This window comes from Dendropsophus ebraccatus, chromosome 9 (genome assembly GCF_027789765.1).
Source record: "Dendropsophus ebraccatus isolate aDenEbr1 chromosome 9, aDenEbr1.pat, whole genome shotgun sequence".
NCBI classification, from domain to species: domain Eukaryota; kingdom Metazoa; phylum Chordata; class Amphibia; order Anura; family Hylidae; genus Dendropsophus; species Dendropsophus ebraccatus.
In genome coordinates, this window is record NC_091462.1 from 104236611 (window position 1) to 104264551 (window position 27941).

Genomic DNA, 27941 nt, shown 5'->3' on the forward strand with positions numbered 1-27941 from the left:
GGGATCAGTGTTATCGGCAATCTTCTGATAGAGCCTGCCTGTGAAGATTAGACTGCACAGAAGTAAGCTACATAACCCCGGCAGTCAGGCAATGCGATCAGCATGTCTGTGGGGGTCCTGATCGGTAAGTGACAGGCGATGCTCTTGTCACACTTAGATGCTGCGGTAAGGGCCCGGCTGCTGATTGCTCCTCCGACTCCTGAGCTTGCTCCACAGCGGGCCCCTTGGCAGGGCGTATATTTTGCGTTATGCCCCTGGTCAATAGGGGTTAAGTATAGTATGTCCAGGAAATAGTTTGCAAAAACAGACAAATTTATGAGCGCAATAAACTGTCCTGCAACTATTTTTGTCTAACCGGAACTCAACTAAGCCAACACTGGCGTATATAGTATGCTTGTAAAGTTATGCGTACAGCGGCAGGCGATACATACAGATTTTTTTTATTATTTTAAACCTTGCACAGAGCGCAATAAGGTGTCCTGTGGCAATATGAATGTAACACTAACACAGGTGACTAGAGGAGAATTATAAACTGCCTGTCTTAAGTAGCTGATGTCCTGGTAGTCTACACACTGTATGGACGGAGCTATTTGCTGTGCTGTGTAGTAGCCCTAAGAAAGGCTTTTGGGGTCTTGCCTGACTAAAATCTGTGAAAACCCTTACTGCCCCCTGTTGCTGTACCTGATAGTCTCCCCTATCCCCCATTACTGTACCTATAGTAACCCCTAATGCTGTACCTGATAGTCGTCTGTGTTCCCTTTTGCCGTACCTGATCTTTGCTTCTGTTAGTGTATTTAACCATTGTGCTGTTAGTATACATGATTTTCGTTCCTGTTAGTGTATCTAATTGTCACTGCTGTTAGTATTTGTGAACTTTTCTACCGTTAGGGTACATATTCGCCGTTCCTGTACCCGATTGTTGTCGCTTTTACTGTATGAAATATAAAAATTCTCATAAAAAGACCATTACCAAATAAAGTAGACATATTTTAAGGTCATGTATTTTTGCTCAGTATTTTGCAACCAAAACCAGGAGATAATTGAAAACACAGAAAGGTTATGCTCGCACCTTGAGTTAGACATTGACAAAAAGGGGCCACCCTGTTGTTTCCCTATTTATGTTCCAATACTCGCAACCGAGTGGGACTTTAGGGGTTACCTATCAGGGTGGTGTGGTGCTTTCCCCATCATAGAGGCACCCCGTGACAACAGGCTAGAGATATCTGGCTATCCCATGGTTTGAGACTCGCAACCGAGGCTCCACGGACTTGTTTTGTATGTTCACACACTGTTGAAATTTGATGGTTGCCGTTTAATGGCAAATATTTTCCATCATTTTAAAACAACAGTCATTGTTATAATATGAATTATTATATCATTTGTGTTGTGTGACTATCTTTATTACACACAGAAAATTTCAAACCTAGAAAACACTGCAGATGACGGGAACCGGACGAAAAAATGGACCATGCCACCGGGATCTGCACTGCTACACTGACCAGGTAACATTAATTTTATATTCTTTGTGGTACATTCGCCTTAAAGGGGTTATCCAGCGTTTAAAAAATATATTGCTGCACTCGAACAATTAACAAGGATTTTGGTATCCGCACCAAACGAACGATGAACGATTTCTCGTTGGTCGTTTGATGGTTGCCTGCATTTACATGAAACAATTATTGCTTAAATTTGAACGCTATTAGCGATCATTTGCATGATAATTGTCCTGTATAATAGGGCCATTACTCGTCTCAGGAGAGACAGTGCGGTCAGCCAATCACAGGCCGTAGCACTGTCCAGTCCGCATTGGGACACTGGGAGAGAGCGGAGAGGTAAGCATAACTTGTTCATTATATTTACCAAGAGTGTAGCATTATGTAAGGGTTTATAATAGTCCAGCACTGACTGGGATGCTGCCCCCAGCAGGTGGCACCAGAGAGTAGAGCTACTTCGCACAAAGATGTACAAAAGATGTATAAACACATTTTACAAGAGAATGAGAGAGATGAAGAGATGTTGGGTGATGCAGCAAAACAGTGGGGCTGATTCGCTAACTAATTGTTGGGTCTTTGTCCATTTTCTCTGTCGGTTGGCGTCCAACATCTTTGATAAAGGTGTGCAACGCAATTTTTCCAAAAACCTGACAAACCTTTCATTTTTGTCCAAAAAGTCGCCAAATGGGCGTGTCCTGGGTCTGTCCTTTAAAACCTGCCACAACCAACAGATTTACTCAGCAAACCATTATTTTTTTATAGTAAAAAGACCCTCCAGATTTACTAAGGACGTGCACCACATTAATGAATTACAGAACAAACAGCATAATTGATGCAGTTATTAAGTGAGGCCCAATGATCCAAAGCACTCAAGTGTATAAGGATGCCTTTGGTAAGTGGGATAACTGCTAAAGCAGGATCTACAGATTATTACAGTTAAAGGGGTATTCCTATCTCAGCAAATATAGTTAGATGAGAAGTCTGACCAAAAACGAAAAATCAGGGGTGTGTGGTAACATAATGAAGAATCTATACTTACTCATCCCTGTGCCCCTTCCCCAGTGCTGCATCACCGTTCTTGGACCCCCCTGGCCTACTGCAGCTCCTGCAACATCACGACCTGGCTCACGAATGGTGGGACACTGCTGAAGTCAATGACTTGCTAAACAGGCGCTTCCCGTCTGGTCATTACGACACAGGAACTGAGGAGAAACTGGAGCCCAGCGGAGGTTATTCAGCCTGTGACCAAGCGCTGCAGGTGCATGGTGACAGGTAAGTATAGGATCTTTATTATGTTCCCCCACCCCTTGCAGGCCCTGGATTTTTCATTTTGCCCGGACTTCTCCTTTAATTGTGTAGGACTCGTCAAGTTAAATATTTTTGCCAATACATTCATTAATTTGTCTCCTTCTCATGATATGTTGCTCTTTTCCTCCCACTGTTGAAAGCTCATTATCTAGGGTACCAACCACCAATCTGCTCTAAAATCAGTGGTGTGTGTGTGTGTGTGTGTATAGCTATGTTGATGTATAGAGCTATTTTGTATATCTACTGTATAATACATGTACATATTATCTATAGATATCAGCCAGCACACTGTTTTTAGAGCAGAGTTGTGGTTGGTAACCTAGACAATGAGCTATGAACAATGGGAGGAAATCAGGAGAAGGAGACACGTTTGCTTAATGAATATATTTGCAAATATATATAATTTGGTAAGTTTTATAAGTATAACTATACTAGTAAGATAGAAATACCCCTTTAAGGGGTTTTCTTCCTGCCCTATGAATGTTTACTCAATGTGCCCAATTAAACACAGGACCAGTCCAACTGCTTGTGTGTTATTAGTTTACTTATTTGTCTGGAATTATACCTTCAAAGACAATCAGACCCCATTTTATTAGTATTCAGAGCATAAATCCAGGAAATTCTAAAGTATCCACTTCCTCCAATGACATTTAATATATGTTAGTTCCTTCTTCCATTAGCCATTAGGAGGCGCTGCAGGACAAACATCAGCACAGTCCACTGCATGTGAGTGATGGAGCAGATCGGGATACAAGAGACAGGCAGTGATTCCAGAGGCTGAGATGGGATCAGCAGGTAGGCAGTTCTAGCACCTGGAGCTGCCAAGAAGAAGCCTAGTGATGCACAGCCTAAAACTGCAAATGGAAAATTCCCAACACTAAAGGATTAAAAAAACCAAGTGGCAGCTGCCTGTCTGGGATCAGCATTGTGTGCAGCTCCACATCCCCTGTGCATCTGAGAACACTGAGACCCTGGATTATACAGGTGAGATACATATAATGTATATACTATATACCACTGAGACCCTGGATTATACAGGTGAGATACATATAATGTATATACTTTATACCACTGAGACCCTGGATTATACAGGTGAGATACATATAATGTATATACTTTATACCACTGAGACCCTGGATTATACAGGTGAGATACATATAATGTATATACTATATACCACTGAGACCCTGGATTACACAGGTGAGATACATATAATGTATATACTATATACCACTGAGACCCTGGATTATACAGGTGAGATACATATAATGTATATACTATATACCACTGAGACCCTGGATTATACAGGTGAGATACATATAATGTATATACTATATACCACTGAGACCCTGGATTATACAGGTGAGATACATATAATGTATATACTTTATACCACTGAGACCCTGGATTATACAGGTGAGATACATATAATGTATATACTTTATACCACTGAGACCCTGGATTATACAGGTGAGGTACATATTATGTATATACTATATAATACGGAGACCCTGAATTATACAGGTGAGATACACATAATGTTTATACTATATACCACTGATATTATAGATTATACAGGTGAGATACATATAATGTATATACTATATACCACTGAGACCCTGGATTATACATGATACATATAATGTATATACTATATACCACTGAGATTATGGATTATACAGGTGAGATACATATAATGTATATACTTTATACCACTGAGACCCTGGATTATACAGGTGAGATACATATAATGTATATACTATATACCAGGTGAGAGACATATAATGTATATACTATATACCAGGTGAGATACATATAATGTATATACAATATACCAGTAACATTATGGATTATACAATCACATATGGGGTATAAATGTAAGCTGGTGATTTGTACGCGTATGGTGCGGGTGCACAGGACTCTCTTTTCTCCTATAGAAGGTGATAGAGCTCCTGTGCCCAGCCTGCCTCTGCTCGCCTTGTGGGTGTACCATCCTGCTTTGCCAGTGAAGCTGCCAACTTTTTAAACATTTTAATCTATTTTAGGCCATGTTCACACAACTTATTTTTTGCATAAATCACTGCCATTCTTGCAATGTGGTCAGAGCTGGCGTAGGTTTCAGTATCATTTTTTCACAAAAAAAATGATAAATGTGGCACACAAAGAGGCTGCGCCCCCTCTGAATGTAGCCCCCCCCCTCTCCGCCCCACTGTCGAAGGTGGCGCAGATGCGAAAAAAATATTCGCAAAAATACCGTTTGCAAATATTTTTACGCTGATTTGCCCCATCTGCGCCTAAAAAAGTAATTTACGCCTTTTCATACATGTCCCCCCTAGTATATGCTCCTGCCTGGATTCCAACCGGCCGCACGAAAAACTGACTTGTCAGTTTTGTGCGGCCGCTATTCGTTGAATAGCAGCCACACAGACATGTCAGTGCACACAATAGAGCGTGCGGCGGCGAATTGGTATGCAGGCACACACGGGTGCGCCCGCATCCCAATTCAGCAGAAATAAATAACTACAGTACCAGCCGGGATGATCTTCACTGAGTCACAGAACGGCCAGTGTCATATGATATGTGAACATGGCCTTATAGTGTAGAAAGACAGCGCAGCTTACACCAAGCAGAGGACTGTAAATCATGTGTGTACGTTAGACTTGCTATTCAGGAACGATTAAAAAAAGATGGCGCCCAAAACAGAAGATAAAAAGGCGGGTTTCCTGCTAATTAAAGGCAGATACAGCGAACCCCCACCCCAACCCGTCAGCTACAGCGCCCCCCACCAGCTAGTCAATGCAGCACCTGTAATGTGTAAGAAGTCACATTCTTATGGTGCCTTTACACAGAGAGATTTATCTGACAGATTTTTGAAGCCAAAGCCAGGAATGGATTTCAAAAGAGAAGAAATCTCAGTCTTTCCTTTCTTTATGATCTGTTCTCTGTTAATAGTCTTTTCCTGGCTTTGGCTTTAAAAATCTGTCAGCTAAATCTCTCTGTGTAAAGGCACCATTTGGTCAGAATTATCAGTATTTTTAGCCAAAACCAAGAGTGGAGCCGACATAGAACAAACTAGAATGGAAAGATTTCCACCTTTTTCTGTGTTTTCATCCACTTCTGGTATTGGTTAATAATACTGAAAAAACTACTAGAAATGAAGCCAATATATCACAGAGATCCTGGAGTATACAGGTGAGGGGTGACAATGTATCCACTGTACTGCTACTATATACTGAGATCAGGCAATGTACACATCTATCTACAGTATCTATCATCTATCTATCTATCATCTATCTATAGCTCTATCTATTATCTATCAATCTCCTATCTATCTATCTCCTATCTATCTATCTATCTATCTATCTATCTATCTATCTATCTATCTATCTATCTCCTATCTATCTATCTATCTATCTATCTGTCTATCTCCTATCTATCTATCTATCTATCTATCTATCTCCTATCTATCTATCTATCTATCTATCTATCTATCTATCAATCTCCTATCTACCTATCTCCTATCTATCTATCTATCTATAATCTATCTATCTATCTATCTATCTCCTATCTATTATCTATCTATCTATCTATCTATCTATCTATCTATCATCCATCTATCTCCTATCTATCTATCTATCTATCATCTATCTATCTATCATCTATCTATAGCTCTATCTATTATCTATCAATCTCCTATCTATCTATCTATCTCCTATCTATCTATCTATCTATCTATCTATCTATCTATCTATTATCTATCAATCTTCTATCTATCTATCTATCTATCTCCTATCTATCTATCTATCTATCTATCTATCTATCTATCTCCTATCTTCCTATCTATCTATCTATCTATCTATCTCCTATCTATCTATCTATCTATCTATCTATCTATCTATCTATCTATCTATCATCCATCTATCTCCTATCTATCTATCTATCTATCTATCTTCTATCTATCTATCTATCTATCTATCTATCTATCTCCTATCTATCTATCTATCTATCTATCTATCTATCTATCTATCTATCTATCATCTATCTATCTATTATCTATTTCCTATCTATCTATCTCCTATTTATCTATCTATCTATCTATCTATCTATCTATCTATCTATCTCCTATCTATTATCTATCTATCTATCTATCTATCTCCTATCTATCTATCTATCTATCTATATAAACGTTGCCTCTTTGATTGCTGTGCTGTAACATGATTTGATCACTGGAATAAATCACTATTGGTTTTCACCGTACCTCGGAGTGCCGTTGGATTTACTCTGATATATTAGGAGTTCGTGGTTGGAACTACTACTGGCACCCACTTCACCTATTTTTGTGCTGCTGATTTACTTCTATATCTATCTATCTATCTATCTATTATCTATCTATCTATCTCCTATCTATTATCTATCTATCTATCTATCTATCTCCTATCTATCATCTATCTCCTATCTATTATCTATCTATCTATCTATCTCCTATCTATCTGCTATCTATCACCCCCCCCCCCCCCCCCCACCCCCCTCTCTCTCTCTCTTGTGGTGGTTAGGGTAGTATAGGGCTGTGTTATTGGGTTTATACTATCCCGCTGTTTTCCCGGTATCATCCTTCCTTATAGTTATTATACAGCTCTTCCTATGTTCTATCTTCTGAGATAATAGCGGGGTTATCCCAGGTCCTCCCCAGTGTTTCCTCCTGTCTCATCGCCGCCCTGGAATCTGGAGGCTAATACTATATGTAGGGATATGAGAGGCTGGCCTCACATCTGCAGCTTCATCAGGTTGTGAGGAAGAAGAACTCCCATAGACCAGACTGGCTCTACCTGTCAGGGAATCTAGTCGTGTCTGCCTCAGACCAGACTCAGCTAGGTGCATAGACAAGAACATTCAGTTCATATTTGGATAATCTTTATGAGAGCAGAGGGTGAGGTAGAGATCCTGCTCCAGTCTACGTCCATCCCTCAGACAGGTGAGGTCTATGTGCTCGGCGGCCGCAGCTACCCCCCTGCCCCCTCAGGTACCCCAATATACAATAGCTGGGGGCAGATAAAGGAGATTCATGAGCTGTTGTCTTATTGGTGTGTAAAACATATGATAGCTTTTTGTGCTTTTTTATTATTTTTTCTTGATTGTAATTCAGCATAAGGTCCAGGAAGCTGAGATATGTGAAGCTATTTGGCAGGACCCTTCCATTGGTGGCCTCTAGTGCTTTCCACTTCTACATATTGTGAACAAAGATCTATTTTTCATGGATCATTAGTTATGGAGAACAGCTATTTGGATGGTCAGCAGTCACCAAGTCTCCAGCCTTTCAGTATCTATACATAGATGGATAGATAGATAGATAGATAGATAGATAGATAGATAGATAACAATAGGACTGTCATACTCAGTTTGATTTACATCCTACAACTTATACTGCTTATGGGTCACTATCCTACAGCTTATACTGGTTATAAGTCACCATCCTACAGCTTATACTGGTTATGGGTCACTATCCTACAGCTTATACTGGTTATGGGTCACTATCCTACAGTTTATACTGGTTATGGGTCACCATCCTACAGCTTATACTGGTTATGGGTCACCATCCTACAACTTATACTGGTTATAGGTCATCATTCTACATCTTATACTGGTTATGGGTCACCATCCTACAACTTATACTGGTTATGGGTCACCATCCTACAACTTATACTGGTTATGGGTCACCATCCTACAACTTATACTGGTTATGGGTCATTATCCTACAGCTTATACTTTGTGCACCAGCATGCAACTTAAATTCAATCTGGGATTTAGCGAATGACTATTCTTGGGAACTAAAGGGCAAAAAATTGTTAAAACGTTCAAATTCAAGCAATAATATTCTGGTGTAAGTGCAACAACAAACAACAACCACTAATTCTTTAATATCTCGTTGATGCATCTTTGGAGCCGACCTCATATATCATTATCACTCGTTCTCACGTCTTTCAGTGTAAACTCTCATCGGTCACATTATATATTACCATTATATTTAGGACTTTTCGTAGTGATTTATCTTCTTGTCTCGTCGTTCACTAGATGATCGGTTAAGCGATTTTTCCGTGTATGTAGCAGGACCCTTACTCTGGGGGTCTTAGAGGCATATTACTGAGTTGTTGTATTACTGCAGCTTAAAGTGACTACTTTTGATGTTGCTTTTTAGTGAGTATTATTCACCTCGCGTCTCATCATTATCCCACAACTATTATCTTGTGTGCTCCAATGTTACATAATGTTATTTCCCCCTGTCGTCCCAATACAATGCAGGCACTTTCCCCAGACACAATGGAACGCTCCAGTATTGGAACCCATTACTATTAGCTGGTTGTGTGTTTATACTGGATATGGGACAATGATGTTCTGTGTGAGAGGGCCATAACTAATATGTGATTGGATCCTGTTGTTTTACCTTGCAGTCCTATGTAAGATGACCTATGTCCTATGTAAGATAGCCTTATATTATTATACATTGTATGCAATGACAAACTCGGCTCTGCTACATCTATGTCAGCCCTATACTGATTGCAGCTATTATTCCAGCCAGCTTGATGATTGAAAAGCAACTGTGTGTGTCTAGGCATGCACTTATACAAGCAAATGCCTGAAGACCTGCCAGGTATTACATATTAAGAGACTGCCGAGAGGTGCCAACTATGTACGGCAAAGAGTCATAAAACACTAGACGCTGCCTTGGACTGAGCTATGTATCTTGCCTGTTCCAGATTCATCATGTCTAACGGTCCGAAGAAGAAAATTACTCAGAAGCTGAAGAAGACCCTTCCCGTAACGGGTCCCCAAGCTCCAACCTTGTATGAGTTGATGCAATGGTACTGCCTGACCACCAACACCCATGGCTGTCGGAGGATAGTGGTGTCCAAGGGTCGTTTACGGAAATGGATCTGGATTGTCCTCACACTGATCGCGGTGGCCCTCATCTTCTGGCAGTGCGCCTTATTGCTTATGTCCTTCTACACCGTCAGCGTCTCCATCACTGTGAACTTTCAAAAGTTGACATTTCCGGCGGTCACCGTCTGCAACATGAACCCCTACAGGTAAGAAACATAGAAGGGGGGTGCTTATTGGATGGGGTGGTGGATTTTATGAGCTGAAATATGAGCTGACGTCAAAGTCAAATATTTAGGGGGGATTATAGTTAAGCCCCCTGTTCCGGTATGTAAATGATGAGGACCTAGACTGCATCTTTGCAAGGCTCTCATAGCAGTTGCATAGTCTGCCTATATGATATGCATGTCCTTCCACCCCGAGAAGCTACGATATGAGGAGCTGTTTGATAGGTCCTTACTCTGTAGAGCTGGGTTAGCCGGCTCTTATAAGTCATAAGACAAATACAAGTTCTTATTAAGCTACTGGGCAATTATACAATGTCTACAGGACCCCCTGTCTCCCCTAACATAAGTGTTTGCTGTTTTTATCACTAAACAAAGTTTCTAACAACTTTTGACCCTCATCCAAATCATCCTACAAATAGACCATGATTTCACTTTAAATGTTGTAATGCTTCATTTCCCCTGCGGGGGCACTGTGGGGTAGTAGATCGCTTTCTGATCGTTCTTCCATCGCAGCTGATCACTGTGTCGGAGCCTTTCTAAACAGAATTGTCCACATTGACAACCCCCCCCCCCCCCCCCCGGTATAGGTCTACTTTGAACCCTTCCACGCCTATGGCAGAATATATGAGGTGGAGATCTATCCTCCTAATTGTTGTTTTGCATTATTCCTAATAGCAAACACCTTTATGTATGTTGAATATAGAGTTTTATATGTAGACGGGTTCCAGGGTAATTCAGTATACTGTAGTGAGTTTGGGAATTGGACTTTGTTTAGGAATTGACCAGATTTATAAGATGGGAAGTGAATTCCCACACTGCTCTCTATGAAGTATATGAGCTTACCATAGTTATAGGGACAAGAGGAGACCTGAGCGAGATCACAAGGAGTTTGGATGGGATCGCCGCATAGCCCTGAGGGTTGTCACCTCCCTGGCCACTCCCTTCTTTAGCTTTATTCTTTGTTGTATTATTCTTTGTAGGAATATACTGTAGTTCTTAGAGGGTTAGTCTAATTTTTTTCTTAAAGGAGAAGTCTGGACATTTTTAAATTTCTGCAGGGGCAGGGGGGGAATTTGATATAGAGTCCGAACTTACCTCTCCCTTTGCCCACGGTGAGCGGCAGGACCGGCCTCAGGACCCCTGCCAAAAAGGCATTTTCCCCCAAGTTGTGATGACAGGAAAATGCACTTACAGGCTGATGCACTGGTCGCTCAGCAAATCAGTGACTGGACCAGTGTCCCACCCTGAGCAGCCAGTCTATCGGCCAGGTGGTGATGTGTGCACCCTGGAGTGGCGATCCAGGGCTGAAGAGGCACAGGGAGAGGCGAGTTAATACTCTTTGTTACTTTCCCCCATGCCCCTGCCTTTTTTTTTAACCCTCCCGTGGCTGGACTTCTCCTTTAAGGATCTGGGGTAGTCCATCTGCTATGCACCCAGACCAAACCTGTCTGGAACCTGTATGAATCTTACCAATATGCATTGGGACGTTTAGTTATAAAGGTGCAGAAGCAACACCAGGCTTTGTGTGTTAGGGGGCACCATGAAAGATGCCAGTATATTGAATAGCACACACATATACCGGAGCTCCAATACATTAGGACCTCCGGAAGCTTTAGGTTGCACCTGTCATGGACTCATAATAGGGCCAAGTATACAGTTTTGCTCATGAACCAGGAGGATCAGGATGAGTAGATCTATACGTGCGGCTTACACTGTCCATTGTGCTCCAGCAGTCCAGGCCGGTGCACTGAACCTCATGGATGGGAGCTGGGTGTTTATCCCTGACACATAATGTAATAGATTCTTCAACCCAACACTTAAAAATGACAAGTGAACAAGTTATATGGTATGTTACGTAAATACCAGCACATAAAGCTATCAGCGCAGTGTTTATATAGGGATAACATTGGGCTGCACAGTGTTTTACCTGCAACAAAGGAGAAGAATGGAGACGCTTGTAAAAAAAAAAAAAAAAACAGGTTGTTCTTCACATCCAGCAAAAGGATAGTCTGGTTTCTCACAAAATAGCGGTGCAAAAAATGTTACACACTGTCTGTTTACTTCAACAGGTTTAGGAATATAATGCAGACCCCAGACTAGACCTCAGTATGATAAGACCCCAGACTAGACCTCAGTATGATAAGACCCCAGACTAGACCTCAGCATGATAAGACCCCATACTAGACCTCAGTATGATAAGAACCCAGACTAGACCTCAGTATGATAAGACCCCAGACTAGACCTCAGCATGATAAGACCCCACACCTAAATAAGATAAGACCCCAGACCTCAGTATGATAAGACCCCACACCTCAGTATGATAAGACCCTAGACCTCCGTATGATAAGACCCCAGACTAGACCTCAGTATGATAAGACCCCAAACCTCAGTATGATAAGACCCCAGACCTCAGTATGATAAGACCCCAGACTAGACCTCAGTATGATAAGACCCCAAACCTCAGTATAAGACCCCAGACCTCCGTATGATAAGACCCCAGACCAGACCTCAGTATGATAAGACCCCAGACCAGACCTCCGTATGATAAGACCCCAAACCTCAGTATAAGACCCCAGACCTCAGTATGATAAGACCCCAGACTAGACCTCCGTATGATAAGACCCCAGACCAGACCTCCGTATGATAAGACCCCAGACTAGACCTCAGTATGATAAGACCCCACACCTCCGTATGATAAGACCCCAGACTAGACCTCCGTATGATAAGACCCCAGACCTCAATAACATAAGACCCAGACTAGTCCTCAGTATGATAAGACCCCAGACTAGACTTCAGTATGAAAAGACCCCAGACCTCAATAAGATATGACCCCATACTAGACTTCAGTATGATAAGACCCCAGACCTCAATAAGATACGACCCCAGACCTCAATAACATAAGACCCCAGACCAGACCTCAATAAGATACGACCCCATACTAGACTTCAGTATGATAAGACCCCAGACCTCAATAAGATATTACCCCAGACTAGTACTCAGTATGATAAGACACCAGACCTCAATAAGATATTACCCCAGACTAGTACTCAGTATGATAAGACACCAGAACTCAATAAGATACGACCCCAGACCTCAATAACATAAGACCCCTGACCAGGCCTTAATAAAATAAGACCCCAGACTAGACCTCAGTATGATAGGAACCCACATCTCAATAAGATCAGACCCCAGACCTCAATAAGATAAGACCCCTGACCTCTATAAAAAAAAAAAGACCCCAGATTAGACCCCTGGATTATCAGACATCAGTCCTCTAAATTATCAGACTTTAGATCAGAACCAAATATTATTCAGACCAGACTTAAAGGGGTAGTTCACAAAAAAAATCTTTCAAATCAACTGCTGCCATAAAATGCCAGAGATTAGTAATTTACTTCTATTAAAAAAAAATCTTATCTTCCAGTTCTTATCAGCTGCTGTATGTCCTGCAGAAGTGGTCTTTTCTTCCCAGTCTGACACAGTGCTCTCTGCTGCCATCTCTGTCCATGTCAGGAATTGTCCAGAGCAGGAGAGGTTTTCTATGGGGATTTGCTACTGCTCTGGTCAATTCCTGACATGGACAGAGGTGGCATCAGAGAGCACTATGTCAGACTGGAAAAAAACACCACATCCTGCAGGACATACAGCAGCTGATAAGTACTGAAAGACTTAAGATTTTTTTAAATCAAATTAATTTACAAATCTCTGGCACTTTTTGGCACCAGTTGATTTGAATTTTTTTTTTAAATTCAGGATTAGAAAAAACACAGATGTCTGGTGCCTGGGATGGGCGCTCCGGGCTCCTCGGAGACTGTGATCCCCATAGCCACAATGGTGGATACAGCACCGGTCAGACCGTTACTTCCTGCACCCACATATAAACAAGTCGGCAAATGGAGAGGGCAGATAGTAACTACACACAAGCGGTTTCTATTCTTGGCTGGAGATGCGGTTACTGCTATAAATATAGATCCAGAAGGAAACAAGGAAATCCACCTGCTTTACACAAATAATTGTTATCTGCCGCAGCCATTGTGGGATGGGAGGATAATACTTGTGAACGCCGTGACTCATCAGCGTGTAAGGGTTTCATGGGATGTCGAGACACGTTTGTTCTTCACACCTCTTCTTTACTTCTGTAATTAAAGAGACATAAACTTAGTTGCATGACTGAAAGAGCAATACTGTCATTTCATGTTATTGGAGAGCTATAGCCAAGGGCTACAAAGATGGCAGCTACAATGAAGAAGAGGCCCAACTTACACTAACACTATAATCATTTCCTATGGACTGTGTGGATACACTCACAATTTAGCAGCCCTAGCGGCTCGAATCTCTCAGTAACCCCTGCTTGTTCAGTGTCTGCAAAGAGCTTAATGTAAAGATTTGCATTCTGTGAGAGTAGTCTATTCACAAAGTAATAAGTAGAAACAACTATCTCACTGTATTACAATAGCGCAGATGAACTGTTAGGGTACTATTTGACGGGCCGATATGGGCCCGATAACAACTGTAAACGAGCGCCGATCTGCTAGATCGGCGCTCGTTTACTGAGCCTATTACACGGTCTGAGGACATCGTTACCGATGTCCTTGCAGCCCTACGGTATACTTTACCTATCCACGCTCCAGGGCTGCTGCTGCGGTCCGCTTCTCCCCGGATCCTGCGCGCTCTAGCTTCAGAGCAGCCTGTCAGCTGACAGGCCACTCAGCCAATCACAGGCCGCGGCGGCCGCAGCCTGTCAGCTCAGATAGGACGCTCTGAAGCTAGAGTGCGCGGGACCCGGGGAGAAGCGGACCGCAGCAGCAGCCCTGGAGTGCCGATAGGTAATGTATATCATTAGTCACCGGCGCCCGACAAATATAAGTTCTAACCTATATCAACGATCAGCCGATGACAACCATCATCAGCTGTTTGTTGTCTTTATTACACGGAGCGATAATCTGCCGAATCGGGCCGACTAGCGTTCCGTGTGATAGTACCCTTAGTGATGTGTTAATTGATAAGTTTGCTATTTCCTATAGCAGACAGTAGAATTATGGTTGCAGCTCTGGGGTATAATATAGGATGTAACTCAGGATCAGTACAGGATAAGTAATAGAATGTATGTACATGGTGACTTCACCATGAATGCCTTCTTTCTACCTTATTCATTTCTCACAAATAATATGTAGCATATTATCCATAACTTCAGACTGGTTCTTGCACAGTACAGAGACGTCAAAATATTGTAGCTGCCGTATATATAACCCATGGTTATAGATGTCAAGAAGGAATGCATTGTTCATGTTTCTATAGCCTAGGGGTAATGTGTAAAGTAATACGTTGTAACAACTTCCTGTAACCTTTTAGCACCTGTAATATGGCTAATAAACATAGTGGTTTCACGCATATGCCTTATACGGTGACTTTTTTTGTTTCATATGTATATTTTTCAGGCTGATATAGTTGATGACAATTGAAGTGGACCTGTTGCAGGGGTTTAAGGTATGGTTGTATAGGGTTTCTCAGTCTGATTTCATGCATACTTTGCTTTTACAGATTGAGTGCTCCAGAGGTTAGATAACTGTCTTTTTAATAATATGGAAATGAGCTCCAAAAGCCCAGGGGGTGTTCCCCCTGGATGCTAAAGCCCAGCTATGTAAAGCCCAATACTTTCCTTTAACAACCCTGTTCTCATTTCTGTCTTCCTCCAACTACTTGATTGACATTCACCATAACTGCTGAGATTTACATAGTCAGGCTTTTGTATCCAGAGGGAACACGCCCTGGACTTTTGGAGCTCATTAACATAATAATAAAAAGATTTCTATCTCCGCACTGGAGCACTCAATCTCTAAAAGCAGGGTATGCATGAAATCAGACCGAGAATCCCTATACAACCATGCACTTAACTAAACCACCTAAAATCCAGTGACAGGTCCATTTTAAAGGGGTTATCCCAAGATTAAAACTTATCCCCCATCTACGTGGTAGGGGGAAACTAGCTGATTCATTGAGATTTGACTGCTTCAAGTACCCTAACCTCTCCACCCCACTCCCCCATCTCTGCGCATGCTCGGCTACTGGGACTTCTGAACAGCTGTGCTTGAAAGGACTATCAGAAGTAAATAGAACCAAGGCCAGGTATACGCACTATTGCTCCATTCACATGGGGGACAAGGGATCTTATGTCTTGTGACAAGTGGAGGGTCCCAGCAGTCAGCCCCTACCAATGAGCTAAGTATCCCCTATACTCTAACTTTTAATATTGGGATAAGCCCTTTAAACTGATAACTAAATCTAGTACATTGTTGTATGCCTATTGCAGGGGGTTAAGGCATGACAAAAAGATTAAAAAATATCAGAGAGAGAATTATGCCCCTTCCTCCATGTCATGCCCCGCACTATCCAATATACCATGAGCAACTGCTCCTCATCTCCTTGGGACCAGTTTGGTAGAGTTTCCCAGGTATTTTGGGAGGAGTGTTCTAGTAAAACGAATGTCCACTTTTTTAAAGGGATTTTTATGACATTAAAATGTAGTCTCATCAGGGTGCAACCGGATATAGAGAAGGACATGCTGAGTACAAATTGTAATTTATTGTTCTATACTTCTGTTCATTCTAGGCTTAAAGTGTTACTGTCGTTTTTTTGTTTTTTTTTTTTTTTTTTCAGAAATCAACAGTACAGGCAATTTTAATAAACTTTGTAATTGGGTTTATTAGGCAAATATGCCATTATCTGCTTTTAAAAAGACTTTCCCCAGGCCCCTCCCTCCTCTCTCTCCTCCACTTCTCATTATCAGGAAATCTCGTCTTGTTGCATCAGACGTGCCCCTGTCTGTTCTATGGAGAGGGGAGGGAGGAGAGAACCGGTATTCAGAGGTCAGAGAGGTCAGTGCTGATATTAGAGGAGATAGCCCGGTGATGTAGCTGTAAATTAACTCTTCGTTGTCCTGTTTTGGTGCCTCATCTCCCTCCACCCCTCCCCTCTCCATAGAGAACAATGAAGACAGAGGGGGGAGCTTTAAACTACTTTCTCATGATAAAAATGCATTTTTCGGCTAATAAACCCAATTACAACGTTTCTTAAAATCGCCTTTACAATTGATTTCTGCAAAAAAAAAAAAAAAAAATTAAATGACAGGTACACTTTAGGAGTCCAGTGGGCGGTTCTATTCAGTGACTTGCAGCTATCTCATAGGGTCCTCCCACTGGACTCCACTAATAAGGGCCTCCCACTTGACTCCTAAGTCCATATATGTAATATGTATGTGTTGTACTATGTGTTTTCCAGGTACAGCTCAATGAAAAAACATCTGTTCGGACTGGAGACGGAAACTATGAAAGCTCTCAAAGATATCTATGGATTCATAGAACCCCCAAGTCGCAGACGCAGAGATGTGGAGACGCCACAAGACGTCCCAGAGAAGAACTTCAATTACCTCAATAAGATTCAGTTGTTTGAGGTGAAAAGCGTACGTGGCAATGAGGTAGATACCGAGGAGATTCCCTCACGGAAAAGGAGCAGAATGAGCGCCAGAGTGGTCCATAGAAATAGCGAGACCATCGGGGGGAACATTGTGGGTTACAAGCTGGTAAGTCGCACAGACATTTCTTTTCTTGTACTTTTGAGGTTTAAAGGGAATGTGTCACCTAAATTTTAATTTACCGATTAGAATCAGATACTTACACTTGTTCCTTTTCTTCTAATCTGTTTCTATTTTCTGACTGTAATTTTTTTTATTGTCACTTTTTGTACATGGGGGCTGCCATATTGCCTGAGCTGTTCCTAACAGCATTAAGTGATATGCTTTACAGCAAGGCTCATGAACATAGATGACAATACTAGATAATAGATGACAATGTCCCCTTGAATGTAAAACATTACTGAGCGCGCTCTGTGACCTTTGTCTCCTCTATCTACTGGTGTCACATGTCGCTGCAATGCTGAACACATCACTTTACAGCAGCCTCCTGTTATCACTACAGACACAACAGGAAGTCTCAGCTTACTTTTAGCCCCAGTGGTGAGAATGAGAACTGCTAGACATCAGGAATATTTTATAATATAGAGATAAATGGAAAATTAGAAAAAATGTCACCAAAAATAATTTTAAAAAAAGGTATAACATAAAAACAATCAATATTTAAACAATAAGTAATCTTATGATGACACATTCCCTTTAAGGAATTACGATATATTGCGGAGATATGTGCCTAAAGGATTAAAGGGGAAAGTGAAAAATATTTTCTTTCAAGTCAACTGGTGTCAAAATTATACAGAGTTGTAATTTTACTTCTAGTCTTCCAGAACTTATCAGCTGCTGTATGTCCTGCAGGAAGTTGAAATAGGAGATAGATAAATAGATGATAGAAATTGAATCTTATATTTGATCTAGTAACATATATATATATATATATATATATATATATATATATATATATGCAAATTCTTGCTTCTTAATCAATAGATATATGAAATTCTCCCATTCTTACAATAGTGCGACCCCAACAACGATACCGACTGCACGATATTCACTTTTAGTTCGGCCATCAATGCCATCCAGGAGTGGTACCGGCTGCATTACATGAACATCCTGGCTAAGATACCTATGGAGGAGAAGATTGCGCTGGGTTACTCAGCTGACGATCTATTGATCAACTGTTTTTTTGATGGCAAAACGTGTGACGCTAGGTTAGTGTTCTTTAATCTTCTGTCATTATATTCTGTGGCTGCTTAATGTCTCCTTTCAAGTAGGAAGAGAAGTTTGCGTTCCTAGCTTTCTTAATGCATGTGGGCTGTCAGGTGGATATAACTTTAGTCCACTACTCTAAGTAAACAGAGGAGGCACTGCTGTGTGACTGAGGGAATTATAGACATTGGATTGATGGACAGGAGAGCAGGAAATTCCTATCTATGCCTTTTCAAGGACTATGCAATATAGCTGATGTTGTAGCTGTAGTTGTTGCTGCTGAGAAGCTTAACAAGAGGGAGGAGGGGAAGGTTACACTGTAGTTGTAGTGGACATAAAGCAGTAGGTTCGCTGGTATTGACACATCAGAATGTTATGGGTGGTCAGAGATGGGAAGGAAGCCTTGATTTACCTTTGAGGTACATTGTTTCTTATCTTTAGCAAGCAGGCAGCCTTGCTCAGCTGGTAGATACACAGCCCAGGCTTTCTCAAGCTCTCTCCAGTTCACAGAGCACATGATAAACCCCACCCCCACTTCCTGTAATTTGTCCTGATATAGCTGTTACTAGAGACAGTTTTTTCCTCACAACAGGCAGTGGACAGCAAATTACAGAGAAGGGACCATGGAAGACCAAACTTTCCATGTCCAGTTATGGACTATATTCTTGTATTGAGCATGACTATAGGTTGGGTTATTTTTACCAGCTTCACGGACATTAGTCACTGACAAGGCCAACTCAGCATTAAGATGTTTTAAATAGCGACTTAATGTAAATTACTAGATAACGTGGCTGTATTGTATTGTCATTCAGACAATGCCGGATATGAGCTACTAATTATAATGATTTTAAAAAATCTACCAATGAATTCATTTTTCATCTGTAAGGAAGATATTGATAATCTTGAGGTGACCGTGTAGTGCAATAGACATCCAGACCTTGAAGTATCTTATAACAGGGATAAAGTCATAGTAGCCACCTACTCCCTGTGTACTAGGGTGTTTTTGCAAATCTCAATGGGGGTCTATAAATGTGGGCTAGCCACCATTCCCTAAGGTCAGTGCATACGTATCCCTACTGACAATGTTACTATAGGGCAAGGGTATGGAATCTTAGCTCTCCAGCTGTTGCAAAACTACAACTCCCATCATGCATGGACAACCAAAGCTTATAGGGGGTGCACAGATAGGGCTTGTCCTGTCCTGTATTACTGAGACAGCCATTTATTTGGATGAGGATTTTGCAATGCTCACTTTCCCCTGCTACAAAATTTAACACTTACTACCAAGTATCCCAAGAAATTACAGCTGATCACTGGAAGAGGATCCTTTGTAATCAGTTTATTGTCAGATATTGGACATGGCAATGAGTTTATGATCAAGTTTTATAACAAGATGTCTGACTTTATATAGAGGATGGTCCTATCAGCGAACTATAAAACTGTTCATTTCTGTTGCAGAAATTTTACCCTATTCCACCACTCGCTATATGGTAACTGCTATACGTTCAATGACGCCACACGGGAAGAGCTGCTGGAGTCCTCAATGGGTGGCGCTGAGGCTGGTAAGACCTCTTTAGTTGTTGCAGACATTTTCTACTATATATACAAGCTGTTATAGGTAGATATATCTATATATATCTGACAGTGTTGGTCGCTCTTCGTCCTTAGGGCTGAAATTAGTCATCTACATTGATGAAGATGAGTACAACCCGTTCCTGGTCACAGCAGCAGGTGCCAAGATATTAGTACACGACCAAAATGATTTTCCATTCATTGAAGAATCAGGGACGGAACTTGAGATGGCTACAGAAACCTCTATCGGGATGCAGCTGGTAGGTGAAGGAAGAAGGTTTTATGTAGTTGTTGCTTTTAAGGGGTTAGCTATAGAGGGTGCACAGACAGCAATCTCCTCAAGAAGCTTATTAAAAGGGTTATCCAGCGCTACCAAAACATGGCCACTTTCTTCCAGAGACAGCCCCACTCTCGTCTCCAGCTTAATCAGGGTTTAGCTGCTCAGTTCCATTGAAGTGAATGGAGCTTAATTGCAAACCGCACCAGAACTGAAGAAAAGAGCGGTGTTGCCATGTTTTTGTAGCACTGGATAACCACTTTAACACTCAAAAACACTCAGACCTTTTCCCTAAGATTTTGATAGCATTCACTTTTCTCCAGGTGACTGTGGTATTTTTAGTTGAACAGAGAAATTAAAGGGGTACTCAGTGAAAAAAAAAAAAATCAAATGAACAGGTGTCAAAAAAAATATAGAGATTGTAATTTACTTCTATTTAAAATTCACAAGTCTTCCGGTACTTATCAGCTGCTGTATGTCCTGCAGGAAGTGATGTATTCTTTCCAGTCTGCAGTGCTCTTCGCTGCCATCTCTGTCCATGTTAGAAGCAAATCCTCATAGAAAACCTCTCCTGCTCTGGACAGTTTCTGAGATGGACAGAGGTGGCAGCAGAGAGCTCTGTGTAAGACTGTAGAGAATACACCACGTCCTGCAGGACATACAGCAACTGATAAGTGCTGGAAGACTTGAGATTTTATAATAAAAGTAATTTAGAAATCTGTAAGCCCAATACCTGAGAGATGGGAAACTGGAGTCTGCCAGGTTCTGGATTATAGGAAAAAAAATATTGTAAATGAATTGGAGGAAATATTGACGATGAGTGATAAAATGAATATATCCTAATATTTTATTGTTATTGTAGACAGAATCTTCGAAGTTAAGTAGTCCGTACAGTGACTGCACCATCGATGGAAGTGATGTTCTCGTCAATAACTTGTACAACAAGAAATATACCTACCAGGTAATTGCCGGGTTATAAGAACAGGTTTATATTAGATGATTGATGATAGATAGATAGATAGATAGATAGATAGATAGATAGATAGATAGATAGATAGGAAATAGATAGATAATAGATAGATAGATAGATAGATAGATAGATAATAGATAGATAGATAGATAGATAGATAGATAGATAGATAGATAGATAATAGATAGATAGATAGATAGACAGATAGATAGATAGGAGATAGATAGATAGGAGATAGATAGATAGATAGATAGATAGATAGGAGAAAGATAGATAGATAGATAGATAGATAGATAGATAGATAGATAGATAGATAGATTAATAGATAGATTAATAGATAGATTAATAGATAGATAGATTAGGAGATAGATAGATAGGAGATAGAAGATAGATAGATAGATAGATAGATAGATAGATAGATAGATAGATAGGAGATAGATAGATAGATAGATAGATAGATAATAGATAGATAGATTAGGAGATAGGAGAGAGAGAGATAGATAGATAGATAGATAGATAGATAGATAGATAGATAGGAGATAGGTAGATAGATAGATAGATAGATAGATAGATAGGAGATAGATAGATAGATAGATAGATGATAGATAATAGATAATAGATAGATAGATAGATAGATAGATAGATAGATAGATAGATAGATAGATAGATAGATAGATAGATAGATATTAAACACTAGCTATCTTTCTCGCAGATCTGCCTGTACTCATGTTTCCAGAAGGAGATGGTGAATACCTGTGGATGTGCCCACTATGACCAGCCATTGCCTGAAGGGGCGAAATACTGCAATTATGATGAATTCCCCAGTTGGAGTAAGTTGTGTTCTTGCATTTATTTACCCTATTGTATACACTAAATGATCCCAGCACCAACAATACATGTCCCTGAGCCACTAATGGAGTAAGTGCTCCAGTTCTGTCCTTCTATACAAGAGCCTGTATAGTCATGAGAGGGTTTGAACCGCAATCCTAAGTACTTACCAGGGTTATAAAGTAGTCGTTTTTATTCTGTATATGAATGGAATCATAGAACATGTAATGATCAGGCACCGAATCCGGACTAGATTTTTTACTTTGCCTTTATGTCATAATAATCATTTTCTATTGATCATTTATGTATTGCATTCTCTTTCTCTTGTTTTTCCAGTTTATTGTTACTTTAAGCTGCATCAAAAATTTGTCCAGGAGAAGCTGGGATGTCAGAGTACTTGCCGTGAGTCCTGCAGGTAAGAATACAAGTACTTAACCAACCACGTATTACTTGTATTTGCATAGGGCTGCCTTATAGTTCCCATGGAGGATCCCAAAAGCTTTGCCAGACTCATCCTTATTTAAAAGAACACACTAGGCAACACTAGTGTGCACTTGTATTGTTTATAATATGGAGCCTGATAGGGTGAATCGGTGTACTGGGGGTTGTAGTCCGGCTCCCAGTGCACCAAAAACCCCTAATTAGCATAAGGAATAAACTACAAATGATACAGAAACAACGCCAAGGATGAAGGTAAAAAACTTACCTTCATCCTCAGCACCCTGTGCACTATAGGGTCATATCAGCAGGTTGGATTGTTCCAACCTGCTGATAGTTTCCCTTTAAATTTTAGTCGGAACAACATCTCAGCTTTGCGACGTCTTAACTCTTAGCAATTACACTTACATAACAGGACTAAGAACAATTGGTAGGCTCCAGCTGACCTTGCTAGATTGGTTCCAGCTCCCCTGGGACTTCTCTAGTTACTGCTCCTGTTTTGTTCTTCTCAAGCTGCGTCTTGTGCGCTATGTTAGGAAATTATGTGTTAGACACTCATATAAACAGAATGCAAATTTTTGTCTTTTCAGTTTTAAAGAATGGACGTTTACCAGAAGTGTGGCGACATGGCCGTCATTAAGTTCCGAGGTAAGACGATCATGGCTCCTTCAGACTCAATGATGTCCCTCTGAAAGCTGACCATATAGTAAATGCTTACCATTGCTTCTTCTTAAAGGGATATCATCTGGTGTCAGAAAGTTATACAGCTTTGTCATTAAATTATATTTACAAAAATCTCCAGTCTCCCATTACTTATAAGCTGCTGTATGTCCTACAGGAAGAGGTGTATACTTTCCACACAGTGCTCTCCGCTGCCACCTCTGTCTGTGTCAGGAACTTTCCAGAGCAGTAGCAAATCCCCATAGAAAATCTTTCCTGCTCTGGACAGAGGTGGCAGTAAAGAGCACTGGTGTCAGACTGGAAAGAATACACCACTTCCTGCAGGACATACGGCAGCTGATAAGTACTAGAATACTTGAGATTGTTAAATACTGTAGAATTTAATTATAAATCTATATAACACCAGTTGATTTGGATTTTTTCTCTGGCATACCCATCTAAACTAAACATTTTACCATGGAAATGCTATCTAATCTATTGGCATCATAACAGAAAAAGCTGAGGAGACTAATATATATCTTTGTATTATTCAGCAAAACATATTGTTTGAAATCCCTGCTTTTTTCTATCCTTAGGAGTCCAGTGCCTCTCAATGTTAGGACCACCTACTGGACTCCTAAGCATGCATAGATTAGAGGTTTCAGTCAAGCATTTCTTCTAGGGAGGAATCCCTCTATAATACCACATTGTAACAACATCTCAAGTACTGTATGGTTCCATAGCAGTCTATAGGTCCCTATTACATATACATACAACACAGGTCCATAATAGAGTCAGGTACATTAGCCCTAGGGGAAAGTCAGCGGGACAGGTAGTGACTACTACACTAGAATAGCTTGAGAGAGTATATAGGAATATTGCTGATAATAATAATCTATAGTCATAATCCGTGTATTAATAAAATGTGATCTGTCTTGTTGATCAGGAGTGGACGCTGCGGGTTCTGGCCTGGGAGCTGGGGAGCAGAATACAAAAAAACCTGACCAAGTAAGTCCCCAAAGCCGAAAAGACCATCTAAGATCTGTAAATTTCTCCAGGCTTCTAACAATCGTGCCATGGCTCTTCACTTCAACATTTTCATTGACCTCATAGAGGAATCTACAGCCTAGTCCCCACTATCAGGGGATTCTGAGTTAAAGAATAAGCTCATCTGTTCAATAATTGAAAATTATTCTGAGCTGAAAGAGCCTATAAAGATCAGCACTTTTAGAGAACCCAGGACTACCAAGGATTACATGGACAGCCTAATGATTTCAGTAGGCACTATGTAATGCTTCATTTCCCCAGTGGTGGCGCTGCAGGAGATTTGAACAGTTACTGCCTGCTGATCATTGTGATTCATTATATATATATATAATTATTATATAATGTGGTAATATGTTAGTGTTATCTTGTTTGTCTGAGCTGGCATCTCATCTGTATTGCTTTCCCTTTATGTCATCCATATAATAAGGCTGCTGGCATTGTTGGCTCCATGTAGAATAGCTATCCTAAGGAACGCCATGTCCCTAATAATTACTTATTCATCACCTAGATGTAATTCCATGATTGTGCCATCTTTATTCAGAAGGCCATGTGTCAGAGGAATAATAGCTACTTACCTGGTGTTTTCTCTTAGGCCAGTAACTACAGAAACAAGGAAGGTAACATTCAATACTGTATATACATGTATCAGAGAGTGGAGGATACGGGAATCTTAATATGGGTTCCTGACCATTAGGAGCAGCTTACTATGTAATCATCTACTATATCTGGTAATACCTATATAATTAGGAAGCTGGTGCCTAACCTTAAAGGGGTTCTCTGCTTTGGACAATCCCTACTTATTAAAAGGCTCCTTTGACAATGAACTGATCATAAACTGCTCCTCTTTTGGAGCATCGAGCGATCAGATGTCCTCTGGGAGGAAACCTGGAAGTGTTCAATTCCCCCACAGTGCCACTGCAGGAGAAATTAAGCATTGCACCATGTCCATGTAATGTCTGTGTAATGCAGGACAGGTTAGGTCCTCCAGAGCTAGAGACACTCTTTGTCATTCTATTTATTAAGGCCAAGTCAGGGAGTTCCTATTTGCTACCTATAAACTTAGAGTTTGATCAATAAATAATATAAAATGGCTTTTCTAAACTAGAACTTAACCAGTACTGGTCTACATGGACTTATAGTTTTTAAGTTGATGGCACCTGGTTCTACATGGTCACGTTCTTAGCATTCTCTTTCTGCTTTTGTTTTATAGAAATGATCTCGCAAATCTGGATATCTTCTACCAAGACTTGAACCTCAGAACTATTGCTGAAAGTCCTTCCTCCAGTGTAAGTCCTCTTGGCCCCCATACCTTTAACTAGAGATGTGATGTGAAGATCTTGGGCCCCAATTCAAAATGTATAACTAAAATCTATAACTTGGCCCCTCACAGTCCATGTACCATTTATAGTCCTGGTGCCTTTTCGTGTGGTAGGGGGTTGTGGGCCTAGGTGCAGCTCCTGTCTTATTGCTTTGGACATGTGATATATGACAAAATTAAAAGCCCCTCACTGTTAAATGCAGAGGAACTTACTCATCTTCCTGCCTGTCTACAGATTCCAAATCTTCTTGCAAACTTTGGGGGTCAACTGGGCCTTTGGATGAGCTGTTCTATGGTCTGCGTGCTCGAGATTATAGAGATATTCTTCATCGACTCACTTTGGGTGATCTTACGTCAGAAGTGGCAGAAGTTCTTGAAATGGTGGAGAAATCGCAAAGAAGAAGAAGACGTGGAGCAGAACCCTACCGATGTGGCTGGCCATGACAACCCTTGCCTATCGGAAGATGATCCACCAACGTTTAGCACAGCTCTACAGCTGCCTCAAGCGGACCACTGCCAAGTGCCAAGAACACCGCCTCCCTTGTATAAGTCTCTTCAGATACGATCAGATTACACAGAGAATCCAACGAACGTTGACTGTGAAATAGAAACAGAACAAAAATAAAGTAATCTCTCTCCTCGTGGAAACGTTTCCTAAAGGCAAGACCTTGATGTCAAGACTTTTGTTGAGAAGCCATAGTTCAAAAAGGGATGGAAAAGAAAGACTTTGCGAGAAGTGGTTGTATTTGAAACCAGTCCAAAGACATTCAATGCTTTGGAAGAGTCCATGGCTGTTTGTATATAACGTTTGCTGTAGCTAATGTTAAAACATGGTGCTAGATACTATTTACTATATAACTTCTAGAAGATCTTCTGTCCCTTACAATGTGCCACAACTGCGTTGACGGAAAAGTCAATGTTCGTTACTGTAGCTCGGTCGTCCGACCGCTAGTTCTTAAATTACTGTATATTACCCTGATTATTTTTGCACATCTTGTTCCTCTGAAGGATTATGTCCAGGCGGCAATCGTACCATCTGGATAGTGGAAGGAACACTACTACGAATATAATAATATTGCTAACTGGTAGATCCTTAGTTTCAGTAATATGGCCATAGATAGCCAAAGCCACTTTTTGTTTGACAATAATGTAAGTCTATGTAAATCTTTATAATAGGAAATGTCATTGGATATTTTGGATTTCTTTTTCAAATAGGCATTTCTGTGTGGTGCATCAGTCATTACGGCCAATCCCTTAGAAGTAACAGCAGCACAAAACACATGCAGTATAGTAATGGAGGGCGCATGTCTCACCAAGCTGGGTCCAGGTTCATAGAAAATCCAAAAATGAGAAGAATAGACAGCACATCCTTTGGATATGCTGTCTACTCATCTCATATTTAGTCATTACGACCAGATGCCGCTCATTGTCTTTGCTGATAATTAAAATGTTTCTATTATTGTGTCCCTCACATCCTGATAGATGCCACCAAAAAGGGCATTGTTAACAAAATCAGAGGTGTTGATAGCAATGGGTTCCAAGAGTATTTGTTCCTGGCCTATGCCTGGAGTTCCAAATTTCACGGCATCAGCCATTTCTAAATTCTATTGAATCTCTGTCTTCCTAGCTACTCATATTGCCAATGCTGTCTACCAACACCTCTGTCATGAATGGCTGGATCCCAGTGTTGACTTCATGAATGTATCAAGCCTTCTCAGGTTCTTAGAATGGATAACCAAAGACTTCAAGTCTACACGTTGAACCTTCTGATAGTAGACATACATTGTCGATGAATTTATACTTACCATAATATCAATCACTACGTCTCTACGTCAAAGTTTTGTAACGTCTTCCTTCATTCATCCAACACATCCGAATGATCCTGACAACTTTTAGCGACTAATGAATAATTCTATATATACTTTATTGTTGTTGACATTCTATAGGACAATTGTGCTGTGCACAAACGCTGCTATATACAAGACTTATCGGCCTGTTCTATGGCCACAGAAGAAGGGGTCAATCAATATGTTCTGTAACAATGTACGTGCCTTCGGGTTAACAAAAAAAAGTTGAATGTACTCTATAAGATTTTTATCGTTGCATGGTTAAACTTGAGCATGAGAGTTGGTATACGCACATAGTTTGATGATAGATGGTAGAATTTATACATGTGTATGGAGCATATATGTATAGGATGCTATATTTAATATAGATTGATGTGAATATTTTTTTAAATAAAATTGTGAACAA

General features: G+C 40.6%; 1 protein-coding gene across 4 annotated transcripts; it reads left to right on the top strand.

The window, feature by feature from the left end:
• Window positions 1-1444: 1444 nt before the first annotated feature.
• Window positions 1445-27941, top strand: SCNN1G (sodium channel epithelial 1 subunit gamma). Of its 4 annotated transcripts, XM_069982122.1 has the most exons (14): window positions 1445-1502; window positions 3482-3785; window positions 9554-9883; window positions 17180-17480; window positions 18387-18580; window positions 20037-20140; window positions 20247-20410; window positions 21290-21388; window positions 22110-22227; window positions 22562-22640; window positions 23254-23311; window positions 24270-24331; window positions 25581-25656; window positions 25924-27941. In XM_069982122.1, exons 3-14 carry the CDS (start codon window positions 9561-9563, stop codon window positions 26311-26313), a joined length of 1968 nt encoding a protein of 655 aa, XP_069838223.1. In that variant the 5' UTR covers window positions 1445-1502; window positions 3482-3785; window positions 9554-9560; the 3' UTR covers window positions 26314-27941. The 4 variants fall into 4 exon arrangements, with proteins under 4 accessions (XP_069838223.1, XP_069838224.1, XP_069838221.1 ...); XM_069982123.1 differs by lacking the exons at window positions 1445-1502; window positions 3482-3785 and adding an exon at window positions 4514-4537; XM_069982120.1 differs by lacking the exons at window positions 1445-1502; window positions 3482-3785 and adding an exon at window positions 7588-7773.

What these genes read in the sequence shown, in the direction of transcription:
- SCNN1G (XM_069982122.1), top strand. Translation starts at nt 9,561, where the DNA reads ATGTCTAACGGTCCGAAGAAGAAAATTACTCAGAAGCTGAAGAAGACC. An exon ending in CCTCTATCGGGATGCAGCTG is followed by an intron (nt 20,411 to 21,289) that starts GTAGGTGAAGGA and finishes TTGTTATTGTAG; the next exon opens with ACAGAATCTTCGAAGTTAAG. An exon ending in ACAAGAAATATACCTACCAG is followed by an intron (nt 21,389 to 22,109) that starts GTAATTGCCGGG and finishes TCTTTCTCGCAG; the next exon opens with ATCTGCCTGTACTCATGTTT.